Source organism: Pundamilia nyererei, unplaced genomic scaffold, assembly GCF_000239375.1.
Source record: "Pundamilia nyererei isolate P.nyererei 1_Seehausen unplaced genomic scaffold, PunNye1.0 scaffold00336, whole genome shotgun sequence".
Lineage (NCBI taxonomy): Eukaryota > Metazoa > Chordata > Actinopteri > Cichliformes > Cichlidae > Pundamilia > Pundamilia nyererei.
Window position 1 is genome coordinate 91,086 of NW_005187737.1, and position 15,436 is coordinate 106,521.

Below are 15,436 nucleotides of genomic sequence, written 5' to 3' on the forward strand. Positions count from 1 at the left end.
TTTGGGGAAGAGATACCAGACACAAAAAATCCAGACTGAAAGAGCTTCTTCCTCAAGGGACTGATTAAGTACATTGGCAAATTCACAATATTGCGATATCTGCACTCATGAATAACCAAAACAAGCCACTGATGTCTGCACGTTACTTGCTGCCATAACAAGACAATGTTAGTGTATATATAGTGTTTTGGTGTGTATTTAACAGGAATGGATGGATTCACAACACGGTCGGCTGAAGTCGACACAAAGCATACACACACACCAACCAACCACACATATACAGGAAATACAGGGCTGCCTCTGGTAAACGTACAGGCCTGCACACATTTCTTCATTCTGCTTATTAAACCTGACATTGTTGAGGCTTTTTCTCACAGCTCTGTGGGAGAAACACCTCGTCTAACCGGGGGAAGCTAACCATTCCCACATCTGTGTCATGACTTGCAGCGACCCTGCCTTCACATTTGAGAAGCGCTTAACAAACTGTCAAAAGGTCCATGTGTAAAAAGCGAGCTATAAAAAGAGTATCATAAAGGATTCTGCCCTGCTTTCCTTTGTGGACGCCGACTTGTTTATAATTCATTCCCCCTCTCCTTTTGTCTCCCTGACTTTCTTCTTCACGCAGACTCCTTGTTCTCTCCACTTCTTAAACCAGTTAGGATACCCACAACCAGCACACACATGATCTCTTTTTTTTCTCCCCAGTGACTCACTCAGATCTGGATAAATTATCCTGAGGCTTAAAGTCACACACAAAGAAAAGAAATCCTACAAAGACTCAGCAGCACACAAAAGCAAAGAAGCAGTAGGAACATGCTTATATGCTAGCGGCAACGTAAACACAATCAAAAGAGGCTCATAGTAAAAAAAATAACACGAGAGGCAAAAAACGATAGTGAAGCCGTGTGTATTTAACAAGCTGTTTAGCCATAATTCACTCACTCATACAACACATTCATTCATTTATGTTCCCTCAGAGCAGACTGAAGCATTAGCTCCTCTCACTGTAGCAGAGAGCAGCATCTATACATGAAATTTACTGCACACTGCAGTCAACAAAACACAAACGAACACAGAGTCTCTGGAAGTAATCAGCTAAACGATTCTTCATTCTATTCTTGGCTGACCTCACTGTAACTGAATCAGCAAACCCAACAAATCCAGTGTAAATTAGCTTAGCTCTGTGTGTGTGTCTGTGCGACTGCATTTATTGATCCTTTGATATGAAATGAGTCAGAGGAGCAGCCGGGAGATGTCATCCTTTTTGCCAATGGCATTTCAGAGCAGTGGGCCTTTACCCACACAGTGATAAAATCCTGAGAGTCGATTGATAAAAGTTCTGCTATTTGTGCGCGCAAACACGGTGCTGCATCTTTAATGACTGAGCTGTCCAGCTGACAGGGATCCAGGATGGATACTTTCACTGCGAGTGTATTTGTTGTACTTCACAACTCCAAGCATGTAATATGTGACTCTGTCGTGTGAGAGTGTGTCCACTCTGCTCTCTGTCACACTTCCTCATTCCCTCCCCTTTCACTCTCTGCCTCTTTACCCTTCACTTGGCAGGCTCACAGTCTAGTTGGCAACGAGATCACTGCCTGACAGAGCGCCCGCCAACTTTAAAGTATATTAAGCACTTTATATCGCTAACTGAGCCAACTGCCAGAAACTTCAGGGTACAGTCATACTTAGCTATTGGGTTGTGTGTGAAGGTTAGTGCTAACTTTCACCTTTATAACAACTACAAAAATTGGTGAATTACTTTGGACCTCAACCCTTTAAAATAACTCTTAAAGTTTTCATTAAATGTGCGGCAGGTTTGGCTGTTGATGCTGACACAGCAGGCTCCGATCTGCACGTTGCTCGAGAGTTATATTGGCCATATTGGATGGGACGCAAACAGCAGGCACAAGGATAAACTAATAATTTCCCCTAGTTTTCCACCATGGGTTGGTTAATTTCAAGAAGTTGCACATTGTTTTCAGGTGAAATTAGTTCCAAAGAACGCGCTACAACGAAACCTCCTTGTGATTGATTTGGTCACTGGCAGATTTCCATGGTTGCTTGTAGTTTGCATGGAGGACGCCAACATGTCAGCATTCACTCGCTAACTACTGGCTAAGTGGTAGTAAAACTTGAAAAAGTGTTACCTTAACAGGCAATAGCTAATGTTCACCTTCAAAATAAAAGTTTCGACTGCCTCAGCAATCCATCCAACACATTTCAAAAGGCTCAACTTTTAAATTGAAGGCAAAAAGGACACGCTCCTAAAACCAAGGGGTTTTTGTCCTGTTTGTATTCAAATTCAGAGTTTCCAGAGCTCTGAGAAAAGTTGACAAGTGCCTGCCGACAAGGAAATGTCGTCTATCCAAACTATGAGCACCCACAGCAATCTGCTAGCAACCAAATCAAGGGAGCGTTTGCCAAATGCTCTGGGAATACACAATTTTACCTACAAATCAGTTGCTGACTCAGGCCTTATTGCCTGGACCCTACAGAGCCATACATCCAAAATGACAAACAAGTCAACATCACATCGTTAGCAGCCGTATAACTGCAAAACCTCAACACATTTATTTCACATTTAGAGCAGGACACACTGTAGAGTTTTTCATTCTGCTTTGTCAGAACAACCAAACATCAGCTTGACAGGCTTCAATAGCACTGCTATACTTAATGAAATGCTAATACATGCCACTGAAGTGGGCTATATTAGCATTAAATCAAAGTGCAGTTGGGGCAAAACATTACAAATGAATTGATGTGATGACGAACTGCTGTCACTGGAGACTGCTTTATTATTGAAAACCATGCAGATAATAACACCATAATAACTAGCAGCATCTCTGTAGGTGCCAGTAAGCAAAAAAAAGAGGTGAAAAATCCACTCTAAAAGAATAAAGCGTGGATTTGCACACTCTAATCACATCTTCCATTATTCCCTCACTTCGGCTGTAAACGTACCACATTCAAATTGAAAGTGCAAAAATCATAAACCACTGCTTTAATATGACTCCCTATCTAGCGTTGGGCTGCATGTGCGTGTTGCTCACCTGCTCACTGGCCGCAACATAAAAGGTAGCATTGTCAGGCCAACACCTGTGTCCCCGCCACAGCGCGCGCAGCAGCTACGTTGCTTGTGAGTGTTTGTTGTGTGCAAAGTTCAGCTGATAAGCCCTAGTCGGCTGCAAGAGGCTCACACCAAAGAAAACATTTGTATTTATGTTGCAAAGCAGAACTTGTTACACTGAGCTACGATGTGCACTCAACACATTTGACGGGGGATAGTCAACTTTACCTTTGTCTTGAAAGATTAGATTGTGCTTAAACTTGCAGTTTCTGATAAGGAAGTGGCTTTTTGCCAGTTTGGAGAGCACGCTGAGATCTCCACTGGCAGGGTGAGGAGGTGTGAGGTCAGTTACCTTGGGCGACTCAAGTGTGGACTGACAAACAAAAAGACAGGCTTATAGCAGCAACGCCGCCTTTTAACCTTCTATCTCTTCTCAGAAAATTAAGCTTTTGGATACTGTTGAAAGAAGAAGAACCTGAACGTCGGGCCTACAGCTGAATAGTCGTTGGGCATTTTTCAGAGAATCTGGTGCTGCTCAAGTTTTCTTGGCAAATACTGTTAAACTGACAACGCCCTGATACTCTTCCTACTGCGACTCCATTTCAAAACCAGAACACACCTTACGGCTGTAAGCAAGCTGCAGGTAATATCCCTGTCTGTCAGACGCAGACAAAGAATTAAATACAAGGAAACCGTAAGCCATATGACGTTAAAAAACAAGGACTGGGTTTACAGCGGACTTCCTCTAATCCACGTAAAGGCTCCTATAGATACATATACTCACTTAACCTTCTAGGACCTGGCGTCCACATAAGTGCACAACACATTTTAGGTTGTCTAGACCAAAACACAAAATTTTGCTCTACAAGGGCCTGAAATCCACGTACGATGTTATACTGCACTTGTTCTATTGAAATATAAGGCGGGAAATATAATGTGGATCTCATTTTTCTCAGAAGCAAAACTCAGGTTAAAAAAAATCCCCCCCCCCCCAAATAAATAAATAAATAAATAAATCAGGTAATTCTTGTTTTTTCCATTCACTGGGTCCCAATCATCCCACATAGCAAGGAGAAATTAAAAATGTATGACATGAGAGAGTGCGGGTCTTGGGACGTTAAATATTTTAATAAACTGGATTTAGATTCTATAATGTCTCAACTTGAAGGAGAGGGCTTTAACTTCTCATTAGTGATCATGATTGAGTACAACTGGTAGTTGTAGGACTGGTTTGACAGCAGTCATTGGATTAACCGATACTCAGAACAACAAACAAGTGGACACAGGTAAAAATTATCCTGTCTGCAAGAGAACCCAAAGTATCATCCAAGTAATCGGTTAACCATAAGCAGTTCCCCACATGGACAAGCCAAATGCCTCCTGGTGAAAAGTTTTATGGTAAAACAAAACAAACATTCAACTATTTGGCCACAATGACGAGATGTGTTTGGACGAGTAAAGGTGAGGCTTTCACATCTAAGAACTCTGCACCGACTGGCAAGCACGGTGGCGGTAACATCATGTTCTGGGGCCATTATCCTGCCAGCGGTACTGGTACATTTCACATGGGTGGAGTAATAAATTCTTTAACTTAACCTCAAAGCAACTACTAAATGGTTGAAACTTGGACTCAGCTGGGTATTCCAACAGGACAATGATCCCAAACACACATCATAACTGGTTTTGGAATGGACAGAGCAGACTAACATTAAGCTTTTTTTTATGTCCTTCCTAAAGCTCTGATCTCAAGCTCTGAATCGATCTGCTATGGGGCTTTTAACCGAATATTAGTGAGGGTCTACAATGTATATATACTTGCCAGATCTTGTGTGGATTAGATTCTAACATGTGCACCAGCTCGTGCCCAGAAATGCCCACAAAACGTAAAAAAAAAAAAAAAAGTTGCACAGCAAGAAGTGTTGCATTATGTCCTGTTTCTACAACAAAATAACACAACAGGAACAGTGAGATGCAGCGAATTCAAAAGTCCAATCTCTGGTGTTTCACAGCTTCCCCATATCTTCAGATAAATATCAGTTTTCCACCTCAGTTTGAAAGTCATCACTGAGGAATTGAGGGGAAAAAACAGCATTGCTCAGCAGCTCATGTATAGTGATTACACAATTATCTGTGTTATATAAGCAGCCGACATCACAACCTGCGTATAAATTGTCATGTTTGGAATCACTTGCACTTAGTTTGAGAGCCCATACCCATATTCAGGCCTCAGTAACCTGCTTTTGGCCTGATAACCGCTTGCAGCTGGTTACGTGTAACAGCTGTCTGCAGTGTTTTTCAGGCGCTATCCTTTGATATGTTTGGAAAAAACAAAAGGAAAGGATATGAAGCTGTCAGTAGTCATTACCTGGAAGTGAAAGATGCCAGCATATCCCTGCTGGAAACCCTGTCCGTGAGGAACCACTCTGTGGAGGAGATGGTCATTTAGGGTCAGCGATGCGATGGCTGCCAGCAACCAGCAGTCCCCTGAAGAAACGCAAAGACAGTTTTACTACCATTATAAATCAACTGAGAGCTGTCATGATAAGCACGAGTCTGTGTTTACATTAGCAAATAATTTCAACTTTTAGCCACACACAAAACTGGAATTCACCCACAAAGAGTAAAGGTTTGCACAGGCTTTGCATTCTGGGAAATGGGAGAGGCGATCACAGAATCTCAGACTCGCCATGACTCACTCATGTTGTTAGTAGGACTTCCATAGTGGGTTCAAGCCACAGTTGCCACTTCCATTATTATACTGTGTTGCCAAAGAGCATTTGCTAGAAGATGGGAAGCCAATGACTGGCATAGTTCATTTAGCAGTTTGACTGTCATCATATTCTCTGTTACAAGACCTACAATTATCCTTTCACCGTCAAAACCGTGTTGCGTTCGGTGTTGTGTTATCTTGTCTTTTATGGGAGGAGTTGTGACTGACATGTTATTGAAACTTTAGGTTTTATTTTGGCTGTGTTACTGACACACAACAGTGCTGCACTTCTCTGCTGAAAGTTATACTCAAGATAAAAATGAAGTCATTGAGTTTTATATTTTCATACAAGTAACACGCAGGAGTTCCTAAACTTTTTTGTGTCCATAGACAGTAGGAAATATGGATGTAGGTGGAGCCTCCATTCTACATGGTTTTTGCATGCAGCTGCAAAAAGACCTATGGGGGGGGAAAAGGTTTTCTGATTTGAAGTCTGTAAAGCCTTTAAAAAGTGATTTCTTAGTCTTGTTTACACGAACACTGATCCTTTTCCACAGAGTAATGTGTTATGTTTTCTGGTTCAGGATTTTGGAGGTTTTTGCGATACTTTTGGCAGTGCCTAAGATATCTACTGAAAGAAATGGAAGATGCCTTTGCTTACAGATATGACAAGGCATAAATTATAAATGTTATATAAAATAAAAAATATATATTTTTTAAAAACTAAAACTTTTCTTTTCCCTGAAAGAACTACCACAAGACCATATCTGGATTATCCCCCTCTCTATATCAGATTTTTGCTGTGAAAGGTTCTGTGTCTCGCTGAAGTTCATGCTGTATGCGGAGTAGAGAGACGCTTCACTTATTCATGACTTGCATCCAGCATCTCCCTAGATTTAGCACAGCAACTAACATCTATGCACTCAGTTACCTGTTTGTTTGTTCTTTTGGCAGTGTTCTCTTTTGCTTTCTGCCAGATTAAATCTCAGTTCTACCCCTCGGGTCTAATAGATGAATCATGCAGTAGTAACACTGAAACAGTTGGGAACACTCCCAATGGGACTTACCCAAAGCACCCTGACAGATGTCAGTGCGAGTAGCTCCATCTACGATGAACTCGGGCCGTTTGCAGAGCTCCTGTCGGTGCACACACACACACACACACACGTGCACACACACAAACACACAAATTAGCACTTCTTTGCCTTCAGACATACATTTTGCAAACATGTCGTCTTCCTCCCTTTCTTTTCTCATTTTCATCTCATTGAACCTGCTCTGGAAACCCAAACAATGATAGCAAGAATACCAATGGTACCCATTCCCTGATAGAAGAAACATTAAAAATTAATCATTGGAGATTTATGCAAGTAATCTGTCATTTAACACTGTATCTTTATCAGTCTTATCTCGAACTCGTGATTGGTGTCAGACATGAACTGAAGCAACAATAACAGAGCTAATGAAGCAAGTCTACAAAGCTGCCCACTTTGATTCTATAATCTAAACTTAAGTGTCTTTTTCAAGCTCCGTGGCTACCAGGAGCTTGAAACCCCTGACAGGAGTGCTTACAGTCAGGAGTTAAAGTGGGATTTGGCAGCTGCAGGAAACCTAAACTCATGTGTAGCAGGGCAGCAATTCAGAATTGAGTGCTATGTCTCTGCGTATAATGTCTCTTGTGCAACCCACATCCTGCTCTGCAACAGTCCAACATAGTCAACGAACACAGCAAACTTCCCAGTTTATTCTGTACTTACTGTCTGTTACAAACTTTACTACACAGCAGACACATGCATTTATTTCTTCCCTGGGAAACACAGTCATTGCACTCTTAGCTGGCAGACAATCCAATGCCGCTCTCTCGTATCCGTCATGTGCGAATCGAGCTGGGCAATTGTCTGGTCTATCTTGTCAGATTGCTACTTTTAAACTGAAGCTTGGGACAATTAACCAGATCTTGCACGCACAAAACAAAACTTCTACTTTTCAACACGTGGGCTCCAAATAGTTTTTAAAACATGTAGACTTTCAGTCAAGGTTTAGAAACAACTCTGGATTAGTGCAGGAGGAACACGCAACATTTCTGTCTGTGTGCTTGTTTCTTTGTCTGCCAACTCTTCAAACACTATCAGGAATTGAGCAACCAAACCTGGCACACGGGTACAGCTCAGGCTCCTGAAGATTCTTATCTCTATCACATATTATGAAATCACCACATAGCCTGGAAACCACTTAGCACAGGGCTGAATGAAGCACCTTGAGGCAACTTTTGTTGTGATTCAATAAAATTGAATTGAATTGAATTAAAAATGACCTGTTTGTTTTTTTTAATGCATCTACAACACAAGCAGCATTTCATTTAAATTTAGGGTTAACATCATAAACAGGCCAGACAATACTGTAGCACAGACATCTGCTAGTATAATAAATACAAAAATGCTCTATTCTACAGATGATCTGCTTGTTTATACCTTATTAAAATTCATGTATTCTTAGATCGACAGATGGAGTGAACTGTTTTAAGTCGCTTCCTGGGAGCAGCGGGTATCAAGGTGGCAGTTCATACACACAAAAGCTATTTTAGCTAATTATAGCTAGTAGACACAGTTAAAACAGCTTCTAATAAAGTAACTGATCGAGTAGAGTCTGTTTTATTAGTTTAATACCAAATAATAAATTGAGTAAGAAGTTGTAAGAAGGTAGTTTTCTTTGGGATTAATGGAGCTAGCTTCAAGCACAATACTCTTAGTCATTGTAGCGAGCAAGGCAAGCAAATCCTAAAGTTGTCAAAGCTCTTTTCTGAAAAATCTCCCAGTCTAGTGTTTTTTGTTCACATTTGATTTGCACAACTTCCTGCTTCCTAAACCTTCTTGCACTCAGTGTGGTGAGCGTGAGAAACCCCACGAAGCTATAAAAACAAATATTTTGTGTCATGCTAAGCAAACACGGCAACTATTCAACACATGGCTTAACTCACTGAGGCATCCTGGGCATTTTTAAACACTCACACAAAGCCTTTTTTCCGGTGGAGGGGGGTGGGATCATGACCCTCCTAGTGTAAATATTACAGATCCTGTGGTGCAGGTCATGCATGCATTATGAAGTGCTATTTCTGGAAGGCTGAGACCTCAGAAAAGCATTAGATGCAACAAAGAAACAAAAAACATACACTCATGAACACATGACGATCTGCATACTCAAAAGAAAGCCGAAATTATCACAAGGCAAAGCTTTTAAGACCACAGCTCGCTCTGTTACTGCAGAACTGACAACAGCAACTTGCCACAGTGTCTGCAAAAAGAATAAAAAAGGAGAGCACACCTTGTTCAAGGCATGCTCACAAATACAATTCCACTTTCTTCTGTGGTGCTGCTTCTACCTGCACAGACCACACTGGTGTATTTATAACAGAGTAAAAGGTGATGAGAGAAGAAAAGACGTGACATGGTAGACGATGTGATATAAGAGGCCCCTCATAAGACCTCAAGTCTGTGAGGAAAGCTTGCTTAAGTGTACCAGGTAATAAAAGACCTTAGAGGTGAGCTGTTATAGGTGGTGGTTGGAACTTCAGGGTTTGAGATGACCATATCTGGAATATCCCCTCTCTTTGACATCATGCAGAGTCCAGAGAAAATAATAATAATAACGAAATGTCTGAAACAAATCATTTACAGCAGTCTGAAGTCTGAGCTTTTGGCTCATATTCTGATATACAATGACTTTATTATTTTAAACTTTGCCCATAATAAACAGTCTTATCCGCCTATAACCCAGCATCTATATGACAGAAAGTAAATAAAATAAATAAGGTCCTCCTCTGCCCTGTTGGACGTGACCCACCACGTCCAACAGGGCAGAGGAGGATTTGGACTTGAAGCAGTAACACCTCGGTGGCAACAGGCATCTGTAACCGAACATCGGAAAATGGTAGTGGAGGAGGTGCGTCGACAGGAGGAAACAGTAAGACATGCTAGAGCGGTAGCGCTGACCAAGCAGGATCGCTGGATGAACTGGGAGAGGAAACGCACATGGAGTGAAATCTGGGGAATGGAGTCTAATAGACTAAGTTTCATCATCTGAGCGACACACGATGTGCTACCTTCCCCAATAAATCTGGAGCTGTGGTTTGGAAAGGACCCATCCGGCCCCCTGTGTACAATCCCAGCCACACTCAAGCACATCTTGGTTGGTTGTAGGACTAGCCTTACTCAGGGCAGATACACATGGAGACACAACCAGGTCCTCGGGTGTCTAGCCGAGAAAGTTGAGTGCAAAAGAAAATCCATCAACGCTCAACCTTTCACGAACCAAGAGGAGCGTCAGTTTTCATCAGCATTTGTCCGGGAGGGAGACAAGCCGAGGACGAGCCCCCCAACCCCGGACCTGGGACCGCTGCAGGTTGCCAGGGATTGGCAGATCCACATGGACTTGGATCAGAGGCTAATTTTTCCCGCAGAGATCATAACAACTACTCTGCGACCAGACCTCGTCCTTTGGTCTAACTCCCCAAAACGTGCTTACATCATTGAGCCGACGGTACCATGGGAGGACGCAATTGAGGAAGGATTCGAGCGTAAGAAGCTGCGGTATGCCAACTTGGCAGCTGAAGCAGAGGACAGAGGCTGGAAGATCAAGGTGCGCCCGGTGGAAGTGGGGTGCAGAGGCTTTGTTGCCAGAACAACAGCGAATTGCTTAGATTGGGACTGCTGTCAAATGTTAGTGCTTGCCAGCTCTGCTTAAACACACCCACTGCAGGTGGTCATGGGACATGGTTTTTTTAGGCACTGGTGCACTAAATGTGTGCACAGTAACACGAGTTTTAGACTATAGGGCATGCAACAGCAGATAGCTCTTGTCAGATGGGTGCACATATTTAAAATACTATGGCTCAGGCTATGGTGCTGCAGTCATGTGCAGGACATCAAGATGTCCACTTGCTTGCTGTGAATTCTCCAGACAGTTACCTACTCTACTGTTAGTGGCTCGTTCAGACATTACACATTGTTTACAAAGGAGCTGCTACTTTAAAAACCACCAAATATCAGAGTGAGGCGTTTGTAGGCATGAGTCAGACATTTGCATTGTGATGCAGTGCAGCCAGATAAGATCTAATACAATTCAGGGGTGTGGTCTGCTACACTGTAGAAAAACAGTGCCACTAGGTTGCCAAAAGCATTAATTCGTCTGTCGTCACACCTATATGAATTCAAGTGACATCTTATTCTTAATACATATGGTTTAATATGTTGATGGTCCACTTTTTGCAGGTATAACATCTTCAGCTCTTCCTAAAGGTGTTTTTTTTTTTCAGGTTGAGGTGCAGGCCAGTCTAGTTCTTCCACACCACACTCACTCATCCATGCCTCTATGGACATTGCTTTGTGCACTGGTGTGCAGTGATGTTGGAACAGGAAGTGGCCATCACCAACATTTCTTGCTATGTTAAAGCATTAAGCACGCTGGCAGAGTTACTGTCATTCCCAAACGCTTGCTCTTTGTTATGATACCACGAACAATTGACTGTGGAATATTTAGTAGTGAGGAAATTTCATGTCTGGACTTGTTGCACAGGTGGCATCCTATCACAGTTCCTATGTCCAAGGAAGTGATTGGAAAACCTCCATTTAATTATTTAATGGGGTAGTGAATACTTTTAGCAACACAGTGTATTATAACTGTCTGACATTAAAATGATGTTAACCTTCTAAAAAACACAGTAAATAAATCTGGAAACACCGTCTATAACTTTAAACATTTACAATAAATGATGTGAAAGGCTTCTATATTCCCCTTACCTACGCTTGTGCAAAAGACACAAAAACACGGCCACCGCCGCAATTTCTCACCGTGGGCCTCATCCAGCGCATGCCGCTGGTCTTTGCCGATCTGGGGCCGAGTTCGTTGAATCCCAAAGATGACGCTACAGCAGGAAACAGGCTGTCCTCAAACAATCTCCCGCTTTGAAGGCACTGGGCTTTCAGAGAATCATAGTCCTGACCCAAGAACTTCACCGCATTGTGGTTCTGCCCCAGGCCCTCATCACGATCCCACTGGCTCCTCAGTTTGTAGGCCATGCCTGTGGCATAAATGGGCTGCTCTGCCATCTTGAGCTAGTGGAGTTAACGGAGAACAGTAGGACTGACAGCTGCTATCAATTTGATTCTCTTTGGAACCACAATAAGAAGTAAAGATGTGTCAATTATTAAAGACGCAACAGCAACCTATTGAGCTTTTATTATCTAAAGCACTGTGCTGATGTAAACCTGATACACAGTGGTAATGGCTTCAAGGCTCAATCTTCAGTTAGAATAAAACATCAGTAGCTATGAAGATGCTATTAAACACTGATGAGGCTAGTCTGCTGCTTGGCTGTGGTGTATGTGGTTGCACTCTAGCTGGATGCTTTGATTGCAGTCACAAACGGAGAAGCTCAAAAATCCAAAGCTTGTCACAGTAGAGACGTCTTCCTCATTACAAAAGATCCAGATAACACCAGTCCCCGTCTGTTGTTCTTTTTTTGCCACGTTCACGCAGTGCAGGATCACACCCCGTCCTTATCACGGCAGCGGACAACCCTGCACAAAAACAAAGAAAGTGAGAAATTGAGCACAAAAGTGAAAAGGTTATCCAGTGAGATACAAGATACAAGTTTGTACATACCAATACTATCTACGCGTACATCACAGAACAAAAGCTGAGGCTGTGCACACCCTCCATGTGCACAGACACTAAGAGTTTAAAAGACAAACGAGGCGTCCTTGTTTCTTTGCAGTCATCCATATATGTGCATTCTTAGAAAAGCCCGGCAAAGTTGGCACATCTGTGCTACTTTTACTGTGGTGCACTGAATGTGTGCACAGTGTAAGTGAGAACTACATTTAAAGTCAATGTTTAATCAGAAAAGCACATTAATAACAAAGCAGGGGTGTGTGTATTTTGATGCACAATAAAGGTTGCATGAGGCAAAGAACAAGCACAAGCTCTCTGTGAGACGCTTTAATTAAGCAGAGGCTGAGATGAAGAAGCATTTCTATCATTAGTGCCGGCGCAGACAGAACTGGAGCTTCGGACAGAGTTAGTCTCACTTTGTTGCTTTGAGTCTGCGTCTTTTCCGTCAAACAGAGTGGAAGGCGTTTATTTTTATCTTCTTTCAACTCTCAGCTTTTTTTTTTATCACTCCCTCACCTCAGATATGCACATAAAGATACGCACTTCCTGTTTTCAGTCCACAGGTGTCCGTCACAGCAGAAACAGAAAAGAGAGTGGCTTTCACTGGCTTGTGTAGCAGTGGAGCCATGTAAGAGTTTCCTCCTCCTGCTAACAGAGAACCACACCCACAAAGATGGCCCATTTGACTGAGTGAAGAATGTTGCTGCTAAGAGAGCCAAAAACTGAGCATGCAGCTGCGACAGCAGGTTTCCCAGCTTGTTCAATTACACAACACTAAGACTTGTGTTTGCACATGTGCCTCTATTGCTGCTAGCATGATGAAACTACATTAGGGTCATTTGCATGAGTACTACACATTATTTCTGCTAATAGATCCCTAAAGCTACAGCTAGCAAAGCTGAAAGTGCTGCATAATGGCTGCACCACAACTATTATATTTCTTACCACAAGCATTACTACTCACACTAACAAAGGCACTTTTGCCACCACTGTAACAACTACTTCTGCTTCTTCCTGCATTCTTTATAAAGAGTTATTTAGCATCTGTACCACATATCAGTGTTAGCATCACTACAGTGTTTTTCTTTTTTACATAAAGGTATGTACTATTTAAATGTGGACACAAAAATATCTTCAGTGAAAAGGCTTCTAGAGTTACACTTGTTAAACTGCTTGTTAATGTTTTCAGGTATTTAAACATGGTCAACACGACCTGCTGAAGATCAAACTGAGCATCAAAATGAGGAAGAAATGTGATTTAAGTGACCTTGAACGTGGCACAGTTGTTGTCAAACAGGCTGGTCTAAGTATTTCAGAAACTGCTAATCTGCTGTGGGGAAATCCCAGCAATCTCTACAGTTTACAGAGCGTGAGCCAAAACGGAGGAAATTTCGGCGAGGGGCAGTTCTCTGGTGAAAGTCTTCTTGATGTCAGAAGTCAAAATGGAAACGTCAGACTGCTTTGAGGTGATGGGAAGCAAACAGTAACTCAAATAACAGCTTTTTAGAACCAAAGTAAACAGAAGAGTGTCTCTAAACACACAACACACACACAACAAGCAGATGGGCTACGTCAGTGGGACACTCCCGTGAGCTAAGTAGAAGAAATTGAGGCTACAGTTCACACATGTTCTGCAGAATTGAACAATATAAGTTTTTTTGGTCTGATGAGACTCAATTTTAGCAAAAACATTAGGATGGTGCGGTCAGAATACGGCATAAATATGAATACATGGATCCATCCTGCTGACCACTTCCATCCCTTTATGACATTAATAAAAATGTGCTTCACTGTTCTTCCCCTCACTGCAAAGTCCATCATGAAATCCTAACAAATGTCTGGTTAAAAATGCAGGTTTTCAGATTTATGTCAGGCCCATGTGTTTGTTTCTTACCTCTCCTCCAAACTGCACCTTCTAGTTTGATCCCAAGAACTGCCAAACCAGTCGAGACAGACTCTTCTGTACTACTTTTATAGTCAACCTCCAACGAGGGATGTGCCAAATGTGGCAGGAAGGAGGAGTTACGCCTGATTTCTACATCTTTAGTTTCCAACTTTTAACGTATGCCCATTGTCACTTGAATGACATGTTTGAGCACTCCTATAAGTTCACTTAATACCTAATTAACTTTTCCTAGAACGGGAGGAGCTACAGGCAGAAGTGTGTCAGGTGACAGCTCTGTGAGGAAAAACGCCACTACCCCTCACAAAACACACCCACTACCATGAAATGCTTGCAGACCACAAACAATTACTCATATGCTTTCAATATGCATGTCACTCTAAGTTGGTTCCATGACCCCATTACTTAAACCAACAACAGAGGATCATAGCGTGTTCTGTTAAAACCTTAGTCGTGTGGTTTTTACCTCTGCTGGCTGCCATCGGGGCACATTTTACCCAACAACAGTTCAGTCTGACTCTAATGAAGATTTTACTTCTCCTCACATGAGAAATACATGCAGCCTACATACCCTCACTCCATATCCCAACACAAATGCTTAGCCTTCCCCCCAGTCCGGGTGGCAGCACACAAGAATGCGCATGCATGTATGTACTGTACTGTATCATCTAGCAATGCAACACTTAGTATAATGACAAGAAAACTGAGAATGTGCACTTTTATCCAACCCATAACCCAGCTCTTTTACTTATTTGTTTTGACACATCAGCAGGATGTTTCCTTTAACATAGGGGTCGTGCAGCCATGGGTAGAAACACACACGACTGAAGCAGCAGGCATGCAAAGGCCGTGAAAACACTGCAATCATCAGCAATGTATGACTAATGCTTTTCTGCTGATGATTGTCTGAGTCCAGTTTCCTCCTCACAACTCGAGCTGATTAAATGCATGCTGATAGTAAGTAAGTGTTGCCTTTGGGAGGGTGGAGTCAAGAGTTTGTGGCATGAGTAAGCCTTCTGACCGCCTGTGGTGTATTTCTGCATGCAGGGGTTCATGTTGCAACACAGTTTACTGTGAGAAAAAA

General features: G+C 42.3%; 1 protein-coding gene across 1 annotated transcript in view; it reads right to left on the reverse strand.

The window, feature by feature from the left end:
* The window catches only part of capn1 (calpain 1), a 31,248-nt gene that overhangs the window by 15,146 nt on the left and 666 nt on the right, over window positions 1-15,436 (reverse strand). The window contains exons 2-4 of the mRNA XM_005751966.2: window positions 11,627-12,355; window positions 6,848-6,917; window positions 5,436-5,554 (exon numbers count right to left, since the gene is read on the reverse strand). Coding sequence (XP_005752023.2) covers window positions 5,436-5,554; window positions 6,848-6,917; window positions 11,627-11,884 — 447 coding nt within the window. The 5' untranslated portion in view covers window positions 11,885-12,355. The remainder of the gene's footprint in view (window positions 1-5,435; window positions 5,555-6,847; window positions 6,918-11,626; window positions 12,356-15,436) is intronic.